This window comes from Stegodyphus dumicola, chromosome 4, assembly GCF_044657685.1.
Source record: "Stegodyphus dumicola isolate Sdum_Otavi_A_Nest chromosome 4, ASM4465768v1".
Taxonomy (NCBI): Eukaryota; Metazoa; Arthropoda; class Arachnida; order Araneae; family Eresidae; genus Stegodyphus; species Stegodyphus dumicola.
Window position 1 is genome coordinate 87783464 of NC_140771.1, and position 24168 is coordinate 87807631.

Sequence of the window (24168 nt, forward strand, 5' to 3'; positions counted from 1 at the left end):
TTTAACATTATAAATACGCAGCACTAAATTAAAGTAACTGCACTACCATGGATTACTGATTTACTCAGCCATTACAGAATATGTCAAAAATGATACCAGGAAACTAAAAATTGCTCACATAAAAATACTTATGAATTACTTAAAAAATTTAAGATAGACCAAATTTTTAAAAACATTAATTTGGGTTCCAAAACTTTATAATGGTTATTTTTAACAGCAACATTATTATTTTTTCCATATAATTGGAACAAGTGAGACTTAAGAGAAAGGATCAATCTGTTCTCTTCCACAAAATTTTATAACAGTATATATTGAACAATTTATACACCTACCAATAAAATAGAAAATTTACCTTGGAATCCACATCTAGTTTAGAACTAAGAAAATATTCAAAATTCCTTTAACATAAACAATAAAAAATAAGAATAAAACTTTAAACACTATGATAGTTATTATCTTTATGATACTTATTATCTTTAGATTCTGATATCTTTTCGATAATGACCACACAGAAGTATTTTTAATATGTGTAAGTATGTTACAAATTGTTACAAACTGTATATGTAACATGCCATAAACTAATTGAAAAATCTGGCTTAATGCAATTTATTTGGCTAATTGGAAGATTACCAACTATAAAAATAAATAAATAAATAAATAGAAAAATAAAATTTGAAAAGCTTTAGATTTTATATTATGCCCAAATGGGTGATTTTTTCATTTACAGACACATACATGTTTCTAGAGTATTTGGGTTAAAAATATTTAAAAACAGGATATCTTTAGAGTTTCCAATAGATAGTCTTGCATGCTGGAGATAAAAATGTTTTATTCCCTATAGTTTTGCCACTGCTCGGTTTGAAACTGTTGAAATTTTAATAAAAAATTCCTTAAAGTTTTACAATATATGAAACTGATAATAAAACAAATTTCAAATTCAGGTTTTCAGGTGCCTATGTTCGGATGAAAGGGTTTGTTATTCAAAATCTGATGAAACTAAGTACCGTTGTTTTTTCACAGAGCGAGAAACATGCTTATATTCATGCAGATTCTTCATTATTTAGTTTTATTATTAAAAATAATACAGGGTGATAATATTTGGTGGCAACAATTTGAAAAGAGATACATTGCATTTAAGTAATTCATTGGAAAATGTTGTTTGCAGACTAACAGCTCTTCTGGGCTAATAAGCTTGATATTTAGGCTTGTTGTAATGATCTTTCAGGCTAACTGAGAAGTACACAAATGTTTCCTCAAACAGCATGGTTTCATCCAGATTTATTTAATAGGCTTTATTTCATGCTGCATATTGGTCATTGCACATTGTGAACAATGCTGCAGTTGAGTCAAAAGCCTGTTGAAATTTGAACACTAACAGTTGGTGAAGAGTTCTCATCTTTTTTGCTCACACTACTGAGTAGCAGTTAAACTGTTTCCAAGTGCACATGATTTTTATTCTATGCAGTTCTCTGCTTAGTGAAATTATGTGTTTTTATTTTAGCACTATTTAAAAGATATTATCATCATCAAAATCAACAACTTTAAAAACTTTAAAAGAAAAAAAAAAAAAATACAACATAATATGGAGTGATAGCAGGAGTGATCAAGAAGCTAATGACTTTTTATAACACAAAGGTATACTTTAATGAAAAAATATGAAGGAATAACAAGAGTGATGGATGTTGTTAAAAAGTGATGGGCTAATGGAATCATATTGCTGTTGCTGTGGCTAATCTCCCTTTCTGATATAATCAGAACAAGCCTATAAATTTTATCATGGCAAGAAGTATAAGACTGCATCTATCACCGACATGAGCCTTGAGTACCAAGCACATGACAATTTGACTTTGAGCAGTTCCATTCCAGTTTTCAGGCACAGCACCCTGGGAAATGCATCCAAGGGTCTTCCACACTTTTCTCCTACCATAAACCGTTGGAGAGGACTTTAGGCTCACTATATGTTCCAAGTGTCTCCATGCCGCACAGACACTATACATTTACAAACATCCATCTCTTCTCTGGGATTTGAACCCGGGCCTATTGGTACTGCAGCCAGCATCACTAACAATTACAGTGTAAGGAAAATGGAATTACAAATGAAGCTATTCATAAAATATCAACATTCAAACAATTCAATATATATATATATATAAATTTCAAGTTTTATATTATGCCTGAAGGAGTTTTTTTTTATTTTAACATTTTGAATGTTACCTTTATTTATTAAATATATGTTCCTCACACTTAAACCATAAAATTCAATCAACAACAATATCATAAAATAATTTTAAAAGAACATATCTTTAGAATTTCCAATACACAGTCTCGCGTGCTGGAGACGATTTTTTTTTTTTTTTTTTTTTTTTTTTTTTTGTACAGTGTTGCCGTTGCTCACTTTGAAATCGTTGAGTTTGTTAATAAGAAATTTATTAAAGTTTTACAAAATATGAAAAAGGTAACAAAACAAATTCCAAATTTGTGCTCCAAGATGCCAGTTTTTGAGTAGAGGACTATGTTATTCAAAATTTGATGTCTCTATGTAACATTTTTTCACAGTGCGAGAAAGATGCATACAATCATGCAGATTCTTCATTCTTTAATTTCTTTAACTATAAGGCAGGGCTCTAATATTTGGTGGCAACAATCTGAAAAGTGAAACGTCATTTATAAGTGAACCAACGCAAAATGCCAAAACGATATTAATAGCCCTTCTGAGCAAATTGTCCCTTTTGGTAAGCAGTGTGAGATAAACAATAAGTATAATACAATAGAGAAAAAAAGAGTTTTAATTACAAAAAGAGGAAAAACAAATCCCGTAATAGTAATAATTCTTGATGAAAAATACTTATGCTTATGATATACTTCACCAGTATTACCACACAACTGGATAAGCAGTAAAGATAAAAAGGTGCTTGTGTTGGAAAATACATTTTATGTTTTCAGACTAAAAGTTGAAATTTTTTTCATTTTGTAGAATTTACAATATTTAAAAATCTCAGCAATACCATTACTTTCTTATATGACCAAATAACTACAAAAAATTTTTAACATTCAGAAGCTGAATGGTCGATTTTCTGTTAATTCATTGAGGAGTATACAAACATGATCATGCAACACAATTTTATATTCTTCGCCTTTAACAACAACAACAAAAAAAAAAAAAAAAAAAAAAAAAGCTGACAAAATTACACTGGAATTGCTGAAACTATTTTTAGACTTTACTTGACCTCTCAATTTGTAGTGTGACAATGGGTGTGAATTTACAGCTGATATAATCAAGGAACTTTCAGCTATGAGACTTGACTGTACAACAGTACATGGAAGACCGTGACATTAACAACGACAACGGAGCTTAGCATTGCAATCAGAATACTGAAAATATGCTACTTACTTAGATGAATAGCAATGGAAGTACAGATTGTGTAATACAGTGCAATTTTGTTCAGTACAGAAAATGCTTTAAAACTAAAAGTCACAGGATGTAGTTTATGTACATTTCTTAATTACCTGCTACTAAGCAACTGATAATTTAACTTATTCATAAAGAACCTAATTAAAAAGTAACTTTTTCAAAAGTTCACTACTAGTAATTCAAAAGATCAACTAAGCATTGAGAAAATATCAGGCTTATTGTTTATTAAATTTCATCCAGGCTTACTGTAATAAGACTGGATAAAACAAGGCAGTTAAAGAAAAAGAAAGGAAAAAAAAAAAAAAAAAAGGACAATTTCTAATTAATTTGAAAGTGTACGAGTTTATTGCAATAAACCTAAAAAATAAAGGCTCATAAGAAATTGTTAAGATAAATTTGCAATTAGCTGTGTATACTAAAAAATATTCTAAAAAAAGCAACAATAAATCTACAACAATAAAACTACAATAATAAATGAATCAAAATGTATTATCCCTTAACAGCACATACCAAGAATGGAAATAGATTCTTTCTCTCAGTTACTGAATTGCTCAGTATTTCTGCATATTTTAACAGGTCTACTCTCAATATTATAAGCAATAACACATAAAAATGAGAGGAAGAGGAAGGGCCCACAAAGCTTAATATTCTAATAATTTTCATTCTATCTATTTAATCTCAATAAAATAATTAGTTAAAATGAGCTGTGTTCGTTCTAATAAAATACTTTCATTTGAAATACAAGCCTATAGAGTTACAACTACAAATCAAAGGCAATCTACTACAGTTTCATTGTTATCTAAAAATATGACCATTAGAGTTATAATGAATCTACAGTGTTAAAGGATTGAATTTCTTTTTTTTTAAACTAATAACAGAAAATTGCCAAATGTAACTTCTGGTAATTATTAATCCCATCCTCCTTTCAATAACATACTAAAACTTTATTTTATTTAGAATAAGATAATAGAGGAAAAGAGCCAATGGAAGGGGCACATAAATCAATAAATTGTGCATAATACTGATGTTTATTTATATTCTCAGAAAAACTGGCCGCTTTTAAAAGCTGGAATTGACAAAAGGTGGTCACCATGACAAATTTCAGCGAATTAAAAAAAAAAAATCTATGCACTATATACTAAAACCCATCCTTCTTCACCGTCTCCTTAATCTAAAATATAATATATATAGACGCGATGGATGATTTAGAATAATCACAACATTACAAAAACTTTTACAACAAACAACAGCATAAAGGCTTTAAATTATGCTGAATGACACTTATATATGTTGTGCACTTTTTTATTATTATTTATTTACCTTTGAGACAGGAGATATTGCTGATATCACACAGATGAAAAGTTGAGTTAGGTGGAAGGATATATTTATTGTTTCTCAAAACTTTCATAACAGGAATGTTACATGAATTATGATAAATAAAGTCTCCTTGGAAACCTGCAGTTAATAAAAACATTTTTAATTCAAGGTATAAACATAAATAAATACTACACATACATATATGCAAAGTATATAAATTGCTCAAATTAATGCAAAGCTCTTTATAATAAATGATTAACCAACCAACATTAAACATATTTCACAGAGTAAGATACTGACTGCAAAAATTATTGTTCAGTAACAACTTTTTAAAACTAAAATTTTACATATATTTATTAAAAAATTGTTGGCCAGATTTAGAGAAAAAGGTTAAAAAATTATATTAAAAGTTGCAAAAGAAATTATCATATTTATATAAATATCACATATAGTTTAAAAATTTTTGCTGACAAGACTTATTTTGATTTTTATAATTCACATACTACAAAAGAATAACACATTACTTCAAAGTTATAGATAGCATACACATTTGAAATTATAGCGAATGGGTTTAAAAAAATATTTAAAGCAGCAATAAAATTATAAATACATGCAGAACAACATAAAGGTTGGATCCTAGCAGAGCCCACACCCCAGGGGCGTAGCTAGAGAGGGGCAAGGGGGGGCATCTGTCCCCGGGCGCAGAATCCAAGGGGTGCCAAACTGATGTTACGACATTTTAGAATTAAATGTTTTCCATCCTTAGCAAGCCATAGGGGACGCGACATCTTCAGTTGTCCCTGGGCGCTGAAAACCCTAGCTACGAGTCTGCCACACCCTTGGCGCATATCGATGTGTACATGGACAATGTCAAGGGAGTGTGCAATGCCAAGTTTGTGCAATTCTGGGATGTTTTTAAAGTGAAAATAGGCCGATGTGTACATGGATAAAGTCAAAGGAATGCGCAATGCCATTTTTGTGCAATTCAGGCATTTTTTTTTTAAGTGAAAATAGGTCGATGTGTACATGGATACCAAGTTTGTGCAATTTTTTTACTTGTTATTTTCAAGCTGGCAATTTTGAGAAATGAACGAAGCAGTGGGTGATTCTGCACTTTACCAGTTTGTCGCCAAGGGTGTGGGCTCTCCTAGGATTTTACCCAACATAAAAAATCTGAATATGTTGAAAGAATTGTAACTCCTAATTTTGATGTAGTTTACATAAAATGCAAAATAGACAGATGTCAATTAAAAAAAAAAAAGAGTGGAACAAACACAAGCACATGCATACATACAGACATATATTACATCATTGAAAATATATTAAATGCAGCTAATAAACAATTTAAAACTTACACATTTCAGGTATTTCTTTTGATGCTTCACGAGATCTGCTGTTGTTCTCAAACCAGTCACTAGCATCTATTTCAGAACAGTCCAACAAATGTAACTTATATGCAGTTTCTATTAGACTATTTGTAACTTCTTTAATTATAGAATCAATCTGCAGAAAAATTTCAATAAATATCTATTTTAAGAATAAATAAAAAACTTCAAATAAAGTTTTACAGTTTTTACATTATTTAAAACAGTAATGTGAATTGGTATTGGCATGAAAATATGAGGCTTACATGTATATGAACAGTTTGTAACAATTAAATTAAAATCTTGAAAATTTAACTTTCATAGAGTTTTTCCACTAAGATTATATAAGTTATATACATTCCATAGGGCTCAACAGTAGTCAAGTAATAAAACTAATAAACTCTTTTTTGATCCAGGTTTGAAGCCTAAAGGATGGGCTGGCTGCAAGAAGACAAATAGTTTTCCCATGTGCAATAAAATCAGAAGCCGGTTTTTCTTAGAAAATCTTTCTTAAAGACATCACTATCCTTACGCAGATAGCTTCTTGCACTTTAGCAGAGCCAGTTAAACAAACAACAAAATTGTGCATTTTCCAATGCCTTTTTTATGAGGCCCATATTTACCAGGAAACACAGATAACAACAGAATACTTTAACAGAGTAATGCTACCTCATTCACATGCATAAAATTTTTTAATGGAAATTGATTTATCACAAAAGTAATAGGATGGAAAAAGAAAACATCAAACTGAATCAAGAATTTGAAAAATAAATTTAAGATGCCATATGAAAGGGTAAAATAGTCCAAAGCATTTAACGATTTTATGCACATCCCCAAAACACCAAACGTTTTCATGCTTCAAAAAAAAATTAAGAGACAAAGAGAGAAAAATATCCTTCTTAGGTAAAAGTTCTCTTACCTTTGAAAAACTGCATACTTCTTTTTTTCCTTTAAATTTCTTCTTAGCTGTCTAGAAACAAATATACAACAATGGTTAATTTTTTATACTATAATAAACAACCATTTTTTTATTTGCATAAAAGTGAAATAACTTATGGCATTAGAATGGTAATGTAAAAATAATACCAAAATAGATATCTAAAATGAAGCATTTACACAAAATGAAGAGAATGTGAAATCAAAATCTCATGAATTTTAACCCACATTATAACTTATCTTCAAGTCAATAATCTGATGCTGAGATTTTATTCTTAGTCCTCTTTTTTAAAACATTAAAATATTTTAGTTTTCCAAGTGCTTTGCAGAAGTAAAATATTATTGTTTCACTCTAAATTAATAAAAATGTTTATACAGATAGTATAAAGACAGGCAATTTTATTTAACCAAATAAAAAGAGTAAAATAATAATAGATACAACAACGGAAATAGGCAAATTAGACAGCAGAGACAGAAATCTACTGTGTAAAGTAACACAGGACAGATAATGAGAATAGAACAGCTGAAAACGTCTAAATGTGAAAAATTTCATAATCAGTCTTACTTTTCATATACAACTAAATCTAGATCTAAAAATAATCATAGAATATCTGAAAATATTTGCTTTCAGCTTATTATTTATTTCAACAAAATACACAAAGTTTTACCCAACAAGATTTGATTCATTTTCCCTTTCTGACAATAAACAGCACATATATTTGTATATGACTGGAATACCACTGCTATCATTATCATCATCTTTTTCCTCTACTAATTAAATTTTTATATCATAAAAAACGGCAACTTTCTTTTTTCTTTTTATACGTCTCAGAAGAAAGACACGGTTTTTTTTTTTTTTTTTAATATTTTTTTATCTGATACTTTTATACGAATATTGTTTAGGAAAGCGCTAGAAAAATAAACAGTTTGGAGGATGATTATTGCTTCCTACATTGTTATTTCGGTTTCCCATTCTTTAATGCTTTTAAAAATTTACTTTAAGTAACATTGTCTAATTCTATTATTTCATTAATTTTGAGGAAACAAATTTTAAAAAAATTAATGATTTGTCTAATTTCATTGAATACTCAATTTACTTAATGAATTATTAATACGTATTTTAAAATGAACACTTTTAACCTTTTAAAATTTCTAAGTAAACAAAATATTTTACTCTCCTTTCCAGTTTTGGACTGTTGATGTTTACAATTAGTTTGTTGAACTGCCAACAGATGACAGCACAGTCGTTTAAAAAGCCGTACAAATATCAATATATAATTAATTCACGATTTAATAAATATAAAGTGTATTAGATAAAATTCGTTAGTAGTAATTTAAACATAAAAAATAAATATTTAACATTAATCATTATGTTATATTTAATTTTTTTTTAGTTACATAAACTCTTAATTTTTTTTTTAGTTACATAAACTCTCAAATTAGCTTTAACTGTAACGGTCAAAAGTTAAACATCAACAAACATGGGTGATGTGCAGCAGTGGGTTAGCGATGAACTTCATAATATATTAGGTTTTAGCGATAAATATGCAGCTGAATTTCTTTTGAACCTCGCCACTAAAAGTTCTAGTGTTGATATTTTGATTGACAAGATAAAGGAAACAGGTACGTTATCTATAAACTCTAATGTAATTAAGTTTGCTAGTGAATTATGGAGTAAAGTACCTCATGCAGAAATTAAAGAAAAACCAGCTCGCGCACGTGAGCGAGAAGTGTTGGAAACGTTAAAGAAAAATATGAGCTATCAGTTGATAGATTTTGATGATGATGACCTCCCTCCTATCCAGCCTAAAGAGAAAAAGAAAGGAAAGAAGAGAAAAAGTCTTCGAGAAAGGAAAGAATCTAGCAGTGACAGCGATCCTGAGAATGAAGTTCAGAAAGATATTAAATCTGAAAGAAAATCCGATTCTGAAAGCGATTTCGAACGAATGGAACGAGAAAGGTTAGAAGACTTAAAAGAAAGAGATGAATTTTCTGCACGTTTGAAAAAAAAAGATAAAGAAAAAACAAGAAATATTGTATCAAAATCTGATAGGAAAGCTTTTGAAGAAGCAGCAAAAAGGTTACGTCTTGAAGCTGAGGATAGAAAGAAAATTGTTCCGAAACTCAGAGTTGAATCTCGAAGAGAATATTTAGCCAAACGTAAAGAAGATAAATTGTTAGAATTGGAAGGTGATATACAAGATGAAGAATATTTATTTTCAGATGTCAGACTTACAGAGAAAGAGCAGAAAGAGATTAAGTACAAGAAAAAAATTCTTGAACTTGCCAGACAACATGATAAGGCTAAGGAAATGGAAAAAATTGAGCGCTATCATATTCCTGAAGCTTCAAGAAAAGAGCCAAGTAAAAAATATGAAGAAGTTGATGAAAGAGAAAAAGCCCCTAATGCAGAACAGTTGAAATGGGAACAGGAGAGACTGGGATTTGCCCAGATGCGTTTTGGTGCTGCAGATGCTAAACAAAAACACAAAGAAAAGGAGTATAATTTGGTATTTGATGATGCAATTGAATTTGTTCAATCTATAACAGTACCTGGTTCTAAAGGAGTTTCAGAACCCACAGAAGAACTATCTGAACAAGAAAAAAAGCAATTAAGCATCCAGGAAACAAGAAAAAGCCTGCCGATCTATCCATTTAGAGATGATTTACTAGAAGCTATCAAGAACCACCATGTTTTAATTATTGAAGGGGAGACAGGATCTGGTAAAACTACTCAAATTCCTCAATATTTATATGAAGCAGGGTACACAAGTGATAAAAAGAAAATTGGTTGTACTCAGCCGAGAAGAGTAGCAGCGATGAGTGTTGCAGCACGTGTCGCTGAAGAAATTTCTGTCAAATTAGGAAATGAAGTAGGATATAGTATTAGATTTGAAGACTGCACTTCAGAAAGAACTGTATTAAAATATATGACAGATGGCATGTTACTGAGGGAATTCCTCTCAGAACCAGATTTAGCATCATATAGTGTTGTGATTGTTGATGAAGCTCATGAACGTACTCTTCACACAGATATATTATTTGGACTAGTAAAAGATATATCTCGTTTTCGTCCTGATTTAAAACTACTTATATCTAGTGCAACACTAGACGCTGAAAAATTTTCTCAATTTTTTGATGATGCTCCTATATTTAGAATACCAGGAAGAAGATTTCCTGTAGATATATTTTACACTAAAGCACCTGAAGCTGATTACCTTGATGCGTGTGTTGTAACTATTCTACAGATACATTTCACCCAACCACTGGGTGATATTTTGGTTTTTTTGACTGGCCAGGAAGAAATTGAAACTTGCAATGAGTTGCTTCTAGAAAGGACCAGAAAACTAGGCTCTAAAATGCGGGAACTTATCATATTACCCATTTATGCAAATTTACCATCAGATATGCAAGCTAAAATATTTGAACCTACACCACCGGGCTCTCGAAAAGTTGTCATCGCTACAAATATTGCTGAAACATCTTTGACTATTGATGGCATAATTTATGTGATTGATCCAGGATTTTGTAAACAGAATAGTTTTAATGCTCGTACTGGAATGGAATCCCTTGTTGTTATGCCGATTTCTAAAGCTTCAGCAAATCAAAGAGCTGGGAGAGCAGGACGGGTTGCAGCAGGTAAATGTTTCCGTCTTTATACTGCATGGGCATATCAACATGAACTCGAAGATAACACAATCCCTGAAATTCAGCGAGTAAATTTGGGAAATGCTGTGTTGTTATTAAAGTCATTAGGTATAAATGATATTATGCACTTTGACTTTTTAGACCCACCCCCTCATGAAAGTTTAGTTTTAGCTTTAGAACAGTTATATGCATTAGGTGGTTTAAACCACCAAGGTGAACTTACAAAGTTAGGTCGCAGAATGGCTGAATTTCCAGTTGATCCTATGATGTCAAAAATGCTCTTGGCATCTGAACAGTATAAATGCTCAGAAGAAGTGCTTTCAATTGCAGCCATGCTGTCAGTGAATAATGCAATATTTTATAGACCAAAAGATAAAATTGTACATGCAGATACTGCTCGAAAAAATTTCTTCAGTCCTGGTGGAGATCATTTGACTTTACTAAATGTGTATAATCAGTGGGTAGAATCTGATTATAGTACTCAGTGGTGCTTTGAAAATTACATTCAACACAGATCAATGAAAAGAGCCAGAGATGTCCGTGAACAGATCGAAGGGCTCATGGATAGAGTTGAAATTGAACTGGTATCAAATCCTTTAGATACTGTTGCTATTCGCAAAGCTATTACAGCTGGCTACTTTTATCATACAGCTCGTTTATCAAAAAGTGGACAGTATAAAACAGCTAAACAGCAGCAAACTGTGATGATTCATCCAAACAGTTCGTTATTTGAAGATTTACCTCGATGGCTTGTTTATCATGAACTAGTATTTACAACAAAAGAATTCATGCGGCAAGTAATTGAAATAGAGGGTGTTTGGCTTTTAGAAGTAGCTCCTCATTATTATAAAGCAAAAGATATTGAAGACTCAACTAACAAGAAAATGCCCTATAACACTGGAAAAGCCAAATCAGATCTTGATCGAAAGCATACATAAGCCATAGTTTGCTTTGTAAAATAAATATTTATTTTTACAATTGTTCATTAAAAACATCATTTCGTTTTATTAAGTAAGCTATTATTTGAAATATTACATGTATTTACAATGTAACTAAAAACTGAATTAGAAGTATTCCATAGAGTGTCTTATGTAAAATGTAACCCAGTTCATAAGTTTTATTATGAATAGTATATGAAGTTTATTATGAATAGTAATTATATGAAGTTAATAGTTATATGAATTATTGGTACTTTTCCGTTTTGCCGGTGCAAGCGATAAAATCGCCAATAATGGTACAACCGATGCCAAACGAAATATTCTCGCTGGTAACCTTTTACGCCTCATTTTCAAAACTTTTTCTTATCAGATTGATTGTTTCTTTCAATACGAGCATATAATTACATAGAATTTTTATCAGATAGTTCAGTTTTATGTCTAAGGCCATTTTCAGTAATTAAGTCAATTAGGATGCAATCACAGCGCTTACCCGAAGCCGAAAATATAGAAAAGGTAAAGTCAAGGGTTAAATTTATCAATTCTAATGAGAATGCATTAGCGAAGTAAAGCACTGCAGTTTTACATAATTTCTGAGTAAGCTATTCGTACGAATTGAAATATTTCTTACATTTAAACTTGTGTTCCAGATTAAGATTTAACTTGAAATTAATGTAGATAATTACTGAGAGCATTAGATTTTTGTAGAGTAGTTTACGTGAGATGAGATCGCTTGGGGTCACGTGATATGAACCGGCGAATCAGGATGCTGAACCATGAAAGCATAGTAAATTCTTAAATTAATGTCTTTTTACAAATCCATTCTCTTTACTTATTAGCTTTTTATAAAATTTTAAGCAATATTAAAATGTTTTATGCCTTCAAAAAAAAAAAAGAATTCTTAGAACTAACATTTTTTTAAATATTTTTTATGTGTGTACTGTATGTTGTCGCCAATAAAGTCTGCTTGGCGAGATTTGCGCCGGCCAAACGGAAAAGTACCGAATTATTTTCATGAATATCTTATTTCAATACTTATGTTTTATCCTGTTGACCGTGAATGTTACCTACCACTGAATCATAAAAAATTGGCAGAGATCTGGAATTCTGAACCAACTTTAGTCTGACTCTTACAACAAAACAATCGCCAGTCTCTGTACATAATCCATCAAATGTCCACCATTGCAGAAGTATTTTGTAAAATGATTTCATGGATATCTATTACTTTATTTGAGCTTTTGATTTTACTGGAAGCTGTGTTTAGAATATTGTGGGAACAAACTTCCTGCAGGTGATTATTCTAATTAATTACTGTTTTGTTCAGCTATTCTTTTCCCCTATTCAGTAGATAACTCTCTCTCAACCAGATGTAAAAGAATAAGATTGCAGTTACAAATGTGATGCTATAGACTCTTTTTTTTTTTTTTTTTTTTTTCTCACCTCCAAACGCAAGGAAAAATGCACAGCAATAACAGTTAATTTATACCCTTATGAATATAAAAGATGGTTTATTGAGAATTAACCAATGTTGCATCAAATGAATATGCAGATGTTATGAACATGCATGTTGCATCAAATGAATATGCATGTTGTAACATCAAGCTTATCCATAACTTGTACACGATTGCGCTGCTTGGTAGCAGTTTCATGGTTGACAGGATAATATGTAAGTATCCTTATTTCTTGCTGGAACTGATTCATTCAGCGTTTAGACATATTGAAAGTATGCTTGAGTCATGGCATCTTGCCTTTCAACAGGACTAATGGCCTTCAATTATTACAAGAATGAAGACAGTTTTGGCTAATCTTTGGAATATGGTAACAGGTAGTTTGGCGACATTTTAGTAAGGCGATAAAGGTTACTAGCTAGGACTGTGTACATGGATAAAGTCAAGAGTGTGCGCAATGCCATTTTTGTGCAATTCTGGGATTTGTTTTAAGTGAAAATAGGTCGACGTGTTCATAGTTACCGTGTATGTGCAATTCTTAAAAATGCGGCAAGCAGTTTGCGATTCTGCACTTTCTCCCAATTTCGCACCTAATCTTCGTCATGATTAAGCACTTTTGTTCCATAAAATTTCTAGCATAAGCATAAATCGGATAGCAGATTGTTAGAAAAAAATGTTGAGGGGGGGGAAGACATGCCTTTACTTCATAAAAACAAAATGGCATCCAAACAAAAACTAGCAGGTTGCTGTAGCAGGGTTGGTTCCCAAAATTTCGCCAAAAAATCGCCAAGTTACCATAATCCAAAGATTAACCACAGTTTTTTACAAGAAGAATGTATATTTTGGAAATTATGAGATCTCCAGTGGCCATAAGTTAATTCCATCAGCCTTATTCTCATGGGGTTAGCTTCAAAACAAAGCTTATAGTGACAAATCTCAGAAGCTGTTACAGTCAGTATTCCAGAGGCTATAAAATGTATTCAGTACAAATCTTAAAAAAAGTAGATAGCAAGAAACATTGTGAAAAAAATGGAATCTTACATTAAGGAAGATTATACTAATTATATCAAGCACTAAACAGCAGTTTACATACGTGCTTGCTCAGAGTTTTATGTGTAAGTTTTCAATTAAACACTGGGTTGCTTTTTAAACATGACCCCCTATATATATGTATATATTACTGTAGTATATTACTCGCACAAAAATTATTTGAAATATGATTTATTTATAAAAACTGAAATTTCAATAACCTATCCATAATTAAATGAATACTTCATCATGAGAATCATTTAAAGTGTACATGCAAATACAATGCAATCAGAATCATGTGGAACATTTCAGTAGAAGGAATTTGGATATTTTAAACTGAGCTTTTTTCATATATAATTTATAGATTTGATAATATAAAAAGTGAGCATAATTTAAAATATGTAAATAAATTATAAAAGATAACTATATATTTCAAGTTTCAATAAAGTTTAAATATAGTAGGTAGATTTAAAACATTCAATTTTGAATTAAATTATCCTTTGTGGTCTATTTTGGAGAATGAAGGCTAATTATAATTTTTTGATTGCTCAATAGCATATTTCAAGTTTTGAAATTCCTGATTGATTTGCTATGAGTGTAATAATATAAATCACAGGCTACAAAGTACTAGGCATGGAAATAATGGAAAAAAATTATTTGTGGGCATATTTTTAGTACACTTAGTAGTAGTATGCAAACTTAAGATGTTAGTAATGAGTTTATACAAGAAGGGTCCGACATGTTGATTTTCAAAGTATTGAGAAAAAGTAAACACTTAATATCACATGCAAACAGAACTACAGCCACTATTCTAAGCACAAAATTGAGGAAATTTCCATACAACATGCATATTTATAATACCGTTTTGCTCTAATTTGATAAGCAGATGGGATTTTGAGGTTAGAATTTTAATTTAAAATCAAACTATGGGGTAGAGTAAGACTTTACAAGGGGTACCCTTGTATTATGGTGAAGTTGTTGTTTGATTTATCACCAAGTTGTTGTTTCATTTATGGTAGCCTGAGTAGTTGGATGTTATGGAAACTCTATTGTGACGTAATCGGGTGCATGATTCTGGAAAATTTTGAATCGTGGGATGTTTTGTAAGCATTTTTGTGGTGTGTGTTGGTTTGATTCTTTAGGCGGTAGAATGGCCGAATATAGTAAAATTAATTTGAAGTTTCTGTACGATTTGGAACAAAAGAAGAAGATTTGGAAAAGAGCTTTAATTGACTGGTGTGTAAATGAAAGTTTATTTAGTAGCCATTATAAGTGTCCTGTATGTAGGAAGGATATGCGTCTAGTCGAACGTAAAAACCGTTTAGATGGATTTGAATGGGTTTGTAGGAGGAAAGGTTCAGATGGTCACTATGTGAAGCATTCGATCAGAAAGAGTACCTGGTTTGAAAAAAGTCATTTGAGTATGATTGCTATTTTGACTTTTACGTGGCTCTGGGTGTACGAAGCGAACTCGAAAATCATGGTAAGTGAATATTTGCTTTTGGTAGTGCTTAAATGTATAACATGTTTTTCCTTTTTTATGTTATTTTATTGTTTCGTTTAAAATGTATGTTATTGAGATTATATATTTTTTGTTTGCCTATATTGTAGAATTTGGTGCTGCTTTAACTTTTTAAGTGAAAATATATCGATGTGTACATGGACAAAGTCAAGGGAGTGCACAATGCAAGTTTGTGCGATTCTGGGATTTTTTTAAGTGAAAATAGGTCGACGTGTACATGGATAAAGTTAAAAGAGTGCACAATGCCATTTTTGTGCAATTCTAGGATTTTTTTAAAGTGAAAATAGGCCGATGTGTACATGGATAAAGTCAAAGGAATGCGCAATGCCATTTTTGTGCAATTCAGGGATTTTTTTTTAAGTGAAAATAAGTCGATGTGTACATGGATACCGAGTTTGTGCAATTGTTCGTCTTGTTATTCTGGCTTTGTCTAGCGGCGATTGGCGCAAAAATCGCCGTTTCGCAAGCCAAAATAACGAGTCAAGGAATTGCACAAAATCGGTATCCATGTACCACCAAAAATTGCCAAGTTTCGCCAAGGGGTACCCTAAACTATACTTTTACCCAAACTATGCCTGTAACATGGCTGAAGAAATCAAATCAAATTTATTATAGAAAAAATGAATTCAGATGACTGAATTTCAAAATTTTGCATTAAAAAACACTTAAGTGCAAAGCCAAATAATAGAGATTCTATTTTCTAGCTAGTGGTCTTTTTAATAAAATAAATTGAAAGTTCAGACAGAAACATAGTAAGTATGAAATTAAACATACAAAAATAATTGACTTTTTTTTTTTTTTTTTTTTTTTTTTTTTTTGTAAAATTTCACCACACTATATTTGTTAAAAAGATAAAAATATTTTCTTATTTACTTGTGCTTAACAGTGATAAAGCAAGAAAAATCGCATGCATTAGTAACACCTTTGATTGTCATACTTTTGGTGAACATATCATTAATAGTTATAAAAGATAAATAACGTAGTTCTTCTAAGTTGGGGAATGGATTCTATTTTTGGATTAGTATTTCACTTCACATAATTTAAGTTATGAACATTTTGTAGAGCTGTATTATACAGATTTCACCTGCACACAGTAAACACAATACCTTCATTAAAAAAAAAATTATTTTTAATAACCTGCAGAAATCTTCTAGGATTAAAATATGGACTTCTGCTTTAAATTGTAACTAATAAAGGATGTGTTTACAAAGGTAGCCAAAGGAGCCCTAATCCTCCCTGAAAAATTTTAAAGTAAGTACTTGTCAGAAGTAGAATGGTTAGGTTAGGTTATATAATTACGGCAAAGCCTCGAGGGCTATCTGCCTAAGGAGACGGATGCTTTCGTGGAGAATTTTTTAAGGGAAACTGGTTCGTATACGTGTTACACATGGGGAAAACCACGAAAACACCCATGCAGCCAGCCTGTTTGCAGGATTCGAACCTCGGACCTAACTACCAGTGTTCAGCAACTGTACCACTCGGCCACTGGTGGGCCCTCAGAAGTAGAATGAAAATATCCATAGTGTTCAAAATGTTAATATAAAATTATTAAGTAATGAAACTCTGTAAACTAGTGGTTTTATAATCTTTTTTTGTTCCATGCACCTCTTTCACCACTGCTAGATGATCATTCCCCTATTTTTAAAAATAAAAAAAAAATACATATAGATTATTTGAATTCGGATTACTTTTTAACGCATTTTATAAATTAAATAAAGAAAAGTACAAAAAATATTGAAAAATAGATATAAATATGTGCAAAATTTAACAGTATTAGTCATTTAATGTTAAATATAGTTTATGAACTTTTTTTAATACAAACTGGTGAAAAGCAGGTATTTAAAGAAAATTTGTTTAATTTTTACTCATCATTCAATTTACCACTCATCATTCAACGACTCACCGCATGTTGTTTGGAATCTCTTATACCATCCTATACATACCTACCCTCTTGTGCCTGGCCAATCATGTATAAGCATGTGTTTCTTTACTTTGTTTTCTATATATCTAGTTGAATATAGTGATCATAAATTTTCATCAATGTGAGTCTACATAAAAAGGAAAATAATAAACATAATAAAGGAGTTCATACAAGAGGGTTTATACTTAAGTGACCACCATATCTTTACATGAAAATAACGTTTATTTAGAAAGTCAGAAAAAGTGTACTCAAATCAAATATATGACCATTTAACCTGGGTTTGATCGCCCTGGGTATGACATACCGACCCGCCTCCGGTTTTTCGCTGTTTCTCTCCAACCTTTTTTTAAAAATGGATGATTTTTCTTGTAGCTGCTCCCAGAGTTATAACCTTGGAAGGGAAGAATAAAGGAAAGAGTTCTAAAAATAGATATCTTCTAATCGCCACTTCAGGGTATGTCACACCCAATGCGAGCATTACTGTTACAATTCTGAGTACTGGTAGGCGCATTGAAATCATACTCTCATTATGGCGCGTTTTGGAAATTATGATAAAGAAATGCGACATTTAAGAAATTTACTTGATACTGTTTCTTCGAGTGAAGAAGGTCTTGAGGAAGGTAATGAGTTTTCCGATAATGAAGAGGCAGATGATGAAGCAATTTACAGTGGACATGAATTTTTGCCTGAAATAGAATTTTATTTAGAGGGTGATCTTTCTGATTCAAATGAAAGTGACTATTTTATAGGAAAGAATAATATAACAAAATGAATAAAAATGAAATTCCGTGGAAACATTAGAATTTCTGCTAAAAACATAATTTGTGGATGTCATGGATGAAATTGCTGCAACATATTCAACAGCTAAAAAAAAAAAACAAGTCATTGGCCTAAATGTTTTCAACTGATAGAAGATTATAAAAAGTCAACAAGCAATGCTTCTACAAAGCCTAAGAGTAAAACTGGGCAATAATGAGGTTGATACACCTGCTAAGAAGATAAAGACGACATATAAAAGATGTGCTGAATGCAGGGCCAAAAAAGACAGAAAAGCTAAGTTTGTGAAAAATGTGAAAAACATGTATACATGGAACATATAGCATGCATTTGCTGAAATTGTGCAAATTAAAGGTAAAAATTTTAATATATGTTTAAAACTATGTTTTCTCTTCCATGTTTTTGTTCTTTTATATTTTGTGCAGATTTAATGGTAAAAGAAAAGAAGAAACTGCTCTGGGTATGTCATATCCAGCACGAGCAATCCTCGCTCGAATAATGCCGGGTTAAAGAAGAAAAATGTACTCAACCCAGGCCCATATGGGAATAAGTGCCAGACGATAATAGCTGGTTATTTTTAAGTTGAATGGGTCATAATAACAGAACCAAAAGATACTTCTTACAAAACACTGAAAGCATTAACTGCTGTGGCATTCACAGAGAAATACTACATAAATAAAAATTATCCCTCAATACCTTCCTTTAATTTTTATTTCCTTTTCTTAAATTCAAAAAGTTATATTTACATTCTTATGCTTGATTTTAGTTTATACATTCTTAATCACCAAAAACATTTGCTTCTTAATTATCCACTACTAAGTTAACTAATGGTTGTTTTCTTGTACTCTAACTCACAGGGTTACTTTTATATAGAATTACATAGGTTTTCTGTATTTCTTTATAATTTGCACAATTTATATTGCAGAAAACTTCTAGTTTTTCAGTTGAAAAAGAACTGTTCTCCAAACATTAATAATGAAGACCCAAATTTATCTAAAAGTTCTTTTTACATTTTCAGTATCTTTACATTTAAATTTTCTACATGTCTATTTTCAAGACTAAAAGCACATGCTAAATCTAGATGAGTTTTATTAAACTCGTATAAAATATTATCAATTGTTTCCCTGTAATAGAAATTAATTTTTCTTTTTTCATTACATACTGGTGATTCTAGTTCTGCTAAAGTGTCTATGCCTTTCCATTCAACCATTCCAAATTTCTTATCATTTAGTGCAGGGGTTCTCAGCCTGGGGGGGATGTGGCCAGCCTTTTGTATACTTGTTAAGCATTTAGCTTTAGTTTATGAATATAAAAAAACTATTTTTATTCAAATTTTGGTATTTGTCAACATTTTCTTATTTAATTTATAAAACACATAAAAATAATCTCAATTTAAATAAATCTATATGTAAAATTCGCAAAGCCATAACCTAGTATTTGGTTAGATTTAATCAAGAACTTGATCAATTCAATTGAGTACTTAAGGGTTATCTGCCTTAGCAGAGATAGCTTCTGTGTTACAGAAGATTTTCTAAATAAAACTGGAATATAAAAATTAGTAGAAATCCATGCATGAACTTTTATTTAAAGAACAAGATTAACCTTCATGTTTAAATTGTTAAATTTTTCAACTGAGAATAAATACATTAATTATGAACATTTTAATTCATGAAATGAAATCCATGAGCATGAAATTTACATTTTAATCCACTGGGAGCTTAAATATGTTTGGTTATTTACGATAACTAAATATATATCTTGTTTTACCTTGATGACATACGAATGTGACAGAATTCAAGACAATATCATTTTCCTATTCAAAGACATAAAAACTGAAAGGCTAATAAAAGAACATATTTCAATTGCTTCAAGAAAACTGGCAATTCTTCTTAATCATGCATGTTGCTGTTTTGAAAAATGGCCAGTTAAATGGCATAATTAACCAACATACAAGTAAAAATTTACCCATACTCGAATAATTTTTAACAGTACTTTTTTTAATATTCAACTACTTTCATCAAATACACCATATTTTTTTAATAACATTGAAAAACCCTTTTCTGTAATAGAATTTCAAGTTAAAAATGCAATTTATTTAAGTATTTACATATAAGCTCACCCACCTCGGTGCTGTTTGGTGAATTTTTTACTCTATGTTGATATACAATCACAAATACAAAAATTAATCGCCCTGTGCAATCAAGGCTTGCATGTAACAGTGATTTCTGATGTGAGAAATTAATTTGTTTTGTCTTGCTTCCAATTTATTTGTGTACTACATTCTACAAATAACACATGAGTGATGAAGGGATATAATTGTGCTTGCATGTTGTAAATTAAAATAAAATAACTACAGATGATAGTTAATAGTGGAATACTTACTTCCATTTATATATGTTATCATAAAAGACTAAAATTGGAGAATGTCGATATTCTCTAGTGGATGTCAACACATACAAAATATGTCAGTGAAAGACCGAATATTTGGTCATATACATTCAGACCATCACTTTTGTATGTCAACAAGCATAGATATGCTCTGGTGGAGGTTGAAAGGAAAAGACGAGAAGAAAGAAGTGTACCACAACTAAATGCAGTTGTAAAAGCAAGATGCTTGTGCAATTCAAAGGATCATAACAGTTTAAACCGTTGCAATAAATTAGATTGTTTAACATCAATCACATTATTAAATATGTTTATTATTGGCATTATTTTCGTTTCTCATTTAAGGCTTTCTCCTATTTTAGCATTATCATAATATGTTTTAATAATAAAATACTACTTAAAAACCTAACAAAAATATTTTTATTCAACATTCATCATCAGTACATAGTGAATGCCGACACTTGTGTATGTGAGAAATAAGGATATTTAGGAAATATTTCGGTCATATACCAAGAGACTCTGTGAATGATGACATTCTCCAAATTCTGGTCTTCCTTGGAGATATATAATGATCATATTTCCAGAGGTAAAATTTTTTCAATGTTTGATGTGGATAATAAGTGTATTTATAAAATCACTATTCTCACATACACTAATCGCTATTCCATTACTAAAAGCATGATGGGAAAATGAAAAATTTGAACCAACTTAAAAACAGTTTTGACCACATGACATGCGATTCATTTAATGTTGATGCAAAAGTTAACATTTATGAAATCTTTTTAAATTTGGATATGGGGAATAAAACTATGCTGAAAATGTACTTTAACTGTTTACCACAATTTCAAATATCACCAAATTGGCCTGTTTTTGTGCAGTTTCCCATGAAAGCAAAATTATGCATGCTACCAAGTGGAAGCATGCATAAAATGGTGGTAAAATAGAGAAAATACAAGATTTCCTCACTTCAGTTTTCTAATGCATCTTTCTTTATTGGCAAATAAAGTTTGATGATGTCAGACAAGAATGCACAAAAAGCTTTGTCTTTGATTAAAAGATTATAGAATTTCTTACATATATATTCTCATAAATAGGAATGAAATTCATCCTTTACATGAAAGGTATTATTTCGGAGGGTGTGTCTCACAGCTGAACAACTCGCATCAGCTGAGTATGCCCCCATCTCAGGATTTCTGAACTTCATAATAAGACACAATCAAACTCACTATTATACATTAATCAGTCTGATCCTAGTATATGGTGCACAAGAGATTTGGCAACTAGGGATATATTGGATGGGTTCAAACGCATCATTTTGGCGTTGGCAGCAATTTTCAAAATACCGTAAAAGCCGTACCTTACACTAGGATTTCACCTATCAATCTAAATCTAGCCACCCAGTCGGTATGGTGGTCAGGGAAGCTGACTGCAATGCTGAAGGGCCTGGGTTCGAATCCCAGAGAAAGCATGGTTGTAACTGTCCGTCCCTTCATAGGAAAGGCAATGGTGGCCCACCTATTAGGTGCCTCCATAATAAAGAGACCACCACATCCGGCCTTGTATAGATTAATGAACTGGGTTACATTTGTAATTGTTCACAATCTGCCATTGGAAAAAAAAAAATCTAAATCAGCTTTCTTCCCTTATATTTCCACAAGCATAAATATAATAGCACAATCACTCATCTGTTTCATATCCCGAATACTTTACATGCCATGATTTGATAAATAACATAAAAATACACATATAACACAAAAATGCGATTTCTCCACATGAAATCTTTAAGGCATAAGATAACGATCATGGGTCAAATTTAATTCAAACCACTATACTATTTGAATATCTACATGAGGTGTACTAACAACTCAGCATACTTCTCAGATACGGAATAAAACTCTTGCCAAGATTGGCATGCTTTTCACATAGAAAATATTTTTTCACAAAGCAGTGGGTTAAACAGCATTCCACCGTGAAAGAATAGAATAATTATATTTGAGAAATATACATTTCCAAAATGGAGGAAGAAGAATGAAAAATATTGGATTGATGAGTATTGGGTTATAAAAAGCATCGAAGGGATTACAATATTAAGAACTTCTAAACTAAAATATACATCTGAATTATAACTAAAATTAAATTCGGCTAAAGTGCAGAATCGCCCATTTATTTGATTGGCGCTTTTTACAAGAGTAAGAAGAATTGGATTTTTGTGAATTTTCTTTGACTTTTTGGTAAAAGTTTACAATTGGGTGCCCTTGTTTATTGGCGATTCCTTTTTGACGCCAAGATTGGCACCAGGAAGGCACAATTTCAAGATGTCCGCTACACAAAACCAAAATAAGAAGTCAAAGAATTGCACAAAATCTGTGTCCATGTACACATCAATCTGTTTTTACTTAAAAAAACATCCTACAATTGCACAAACTAGGCATTGTGCACTGCTTTAAATATGTCCATGTACACATCAATCTATTTTCATTCAAATAAAATCAGGAAGCTAAAACAAAGTTAAAACTATCGAGGTAACCAGAAATGAGGTTTCATCGCCAAAATTTTAAAAAACAAAAATGTCGCCAATAGAAGGGGCACCCAATTCTACACTAGAGCCGACTTTTTAAGTGAAAATAGGTCAATGTGTACATGGATAAAGTCAAGGGAGTGCGCCAGAGGCGTAGCTAGGGTTTTCAGCGGCCGGGGACAACTGAAGATTTTGCGCCCCTTTCTGTGTTCCAAGGATAGAAAACATTTCATTCTGCAATTTCATCACATCAGTTTGGCACCCCTGCGCCCGGGGACAGATGTCCCCCCTTGCCCCCACCCTAGCTACGCCACTGGAGTGCGCAATGCCATTTTTGTGCAATTCTGGGATGTTTTTTTCAAGTGAAAATAGGTCGATGTGTACATGCACACCGAGTATGTGCAATTCTTAAAAACGCACCAAGCAGTGGGCGATTCTGCACTTTCCCCTAAAATTCAATCTATAATCCAAAAACTGCCTACTTTCAATGATACTTCTGTCTGCAGACATAGAGATTTCTGTTTTGCTGCACTATTCATAAGATACGGAGTTTTTATTTGAAAATATACATCTCGAATCTTCAGTTTTTTCTTTACTGAATTTTCATCTATGCATGATTCATAAATCTGATTAAGGTAAGTTTTGCAACAAATAAAATATCCTCTATCATCTTCAAACAAAACACTCATGTTTGTTTACAATTTTTTTTTAAACTTTCGCGGTTACGATTAACTTGCTTTAAACAAAATGGGAATGGTAAAGTGCGGTAGAGAGCAATATTTTTTAAAAAGTAAATCTCAATAAAGCTGATGTTAGTTAAAAATAATCCAAAATAAATACTGGTTCATAACAATTTATTCACACTGATTGTCCCTTGTTAATCTGGAATACTAGCTCAGGTAGCTCTCGTAAGAAGAACAGGGTGCTTGCAAAAATTTCACGACAAACGAAATAAA

The 24168-nt window shown here is 31.3% G+C and overlaps 2 protein-coding genes across 2 annotated transcripts in view; one reads left to right on the forward strand and one right to left on the reverse strand.

Annotated features, from left to right (window-relative positions):
• The window catches only part of Mettl4 (Methyltransferase like 4), a 47942-nt gene extending 24015 nt beyond the window's left edge, over nt 1-23927 (reverse strand). The window contains exons 1-4 of the mRNA XM_035364535.2: nt 23695-23927; nt 7013-7063; nt 6085-6232; nt 4733-4867 (exon numbers count right to left, since the gene is read on the reverse strand). Of these exons, the coding sequence (XP_035220426.1) occupies nt 4733-4867; nt 6085-6232; nt 7013-7063; nt 23695-23901 (541 nt within the window). The 5' untranslated portion in view covers nt 23902-23927. The remainder of the gene's footprint in view (nt 1-4732; nt 4868-6084; nt 6233-7012; nt 7064-23694) is intronic.
• Nucleotides 8474-12510, forward strand: l(2)37Cb (DEAH-box helicase 16 lethal (2) 37Cb). The gene has a single exon (XM_035364534.2). The coding sequence runs from the start codon at nt 8511-8513 to the stop codon at nt 11613-11615; it is 3105 nt and encodes a 1034-aa protein (XP_035220425.1). The 5' UTR covers nt 8474-8510; the 3' UTR covers nt 11616-12510.
• Nucleotides 23928-24168: the final 241 nt, after the last annotated feature.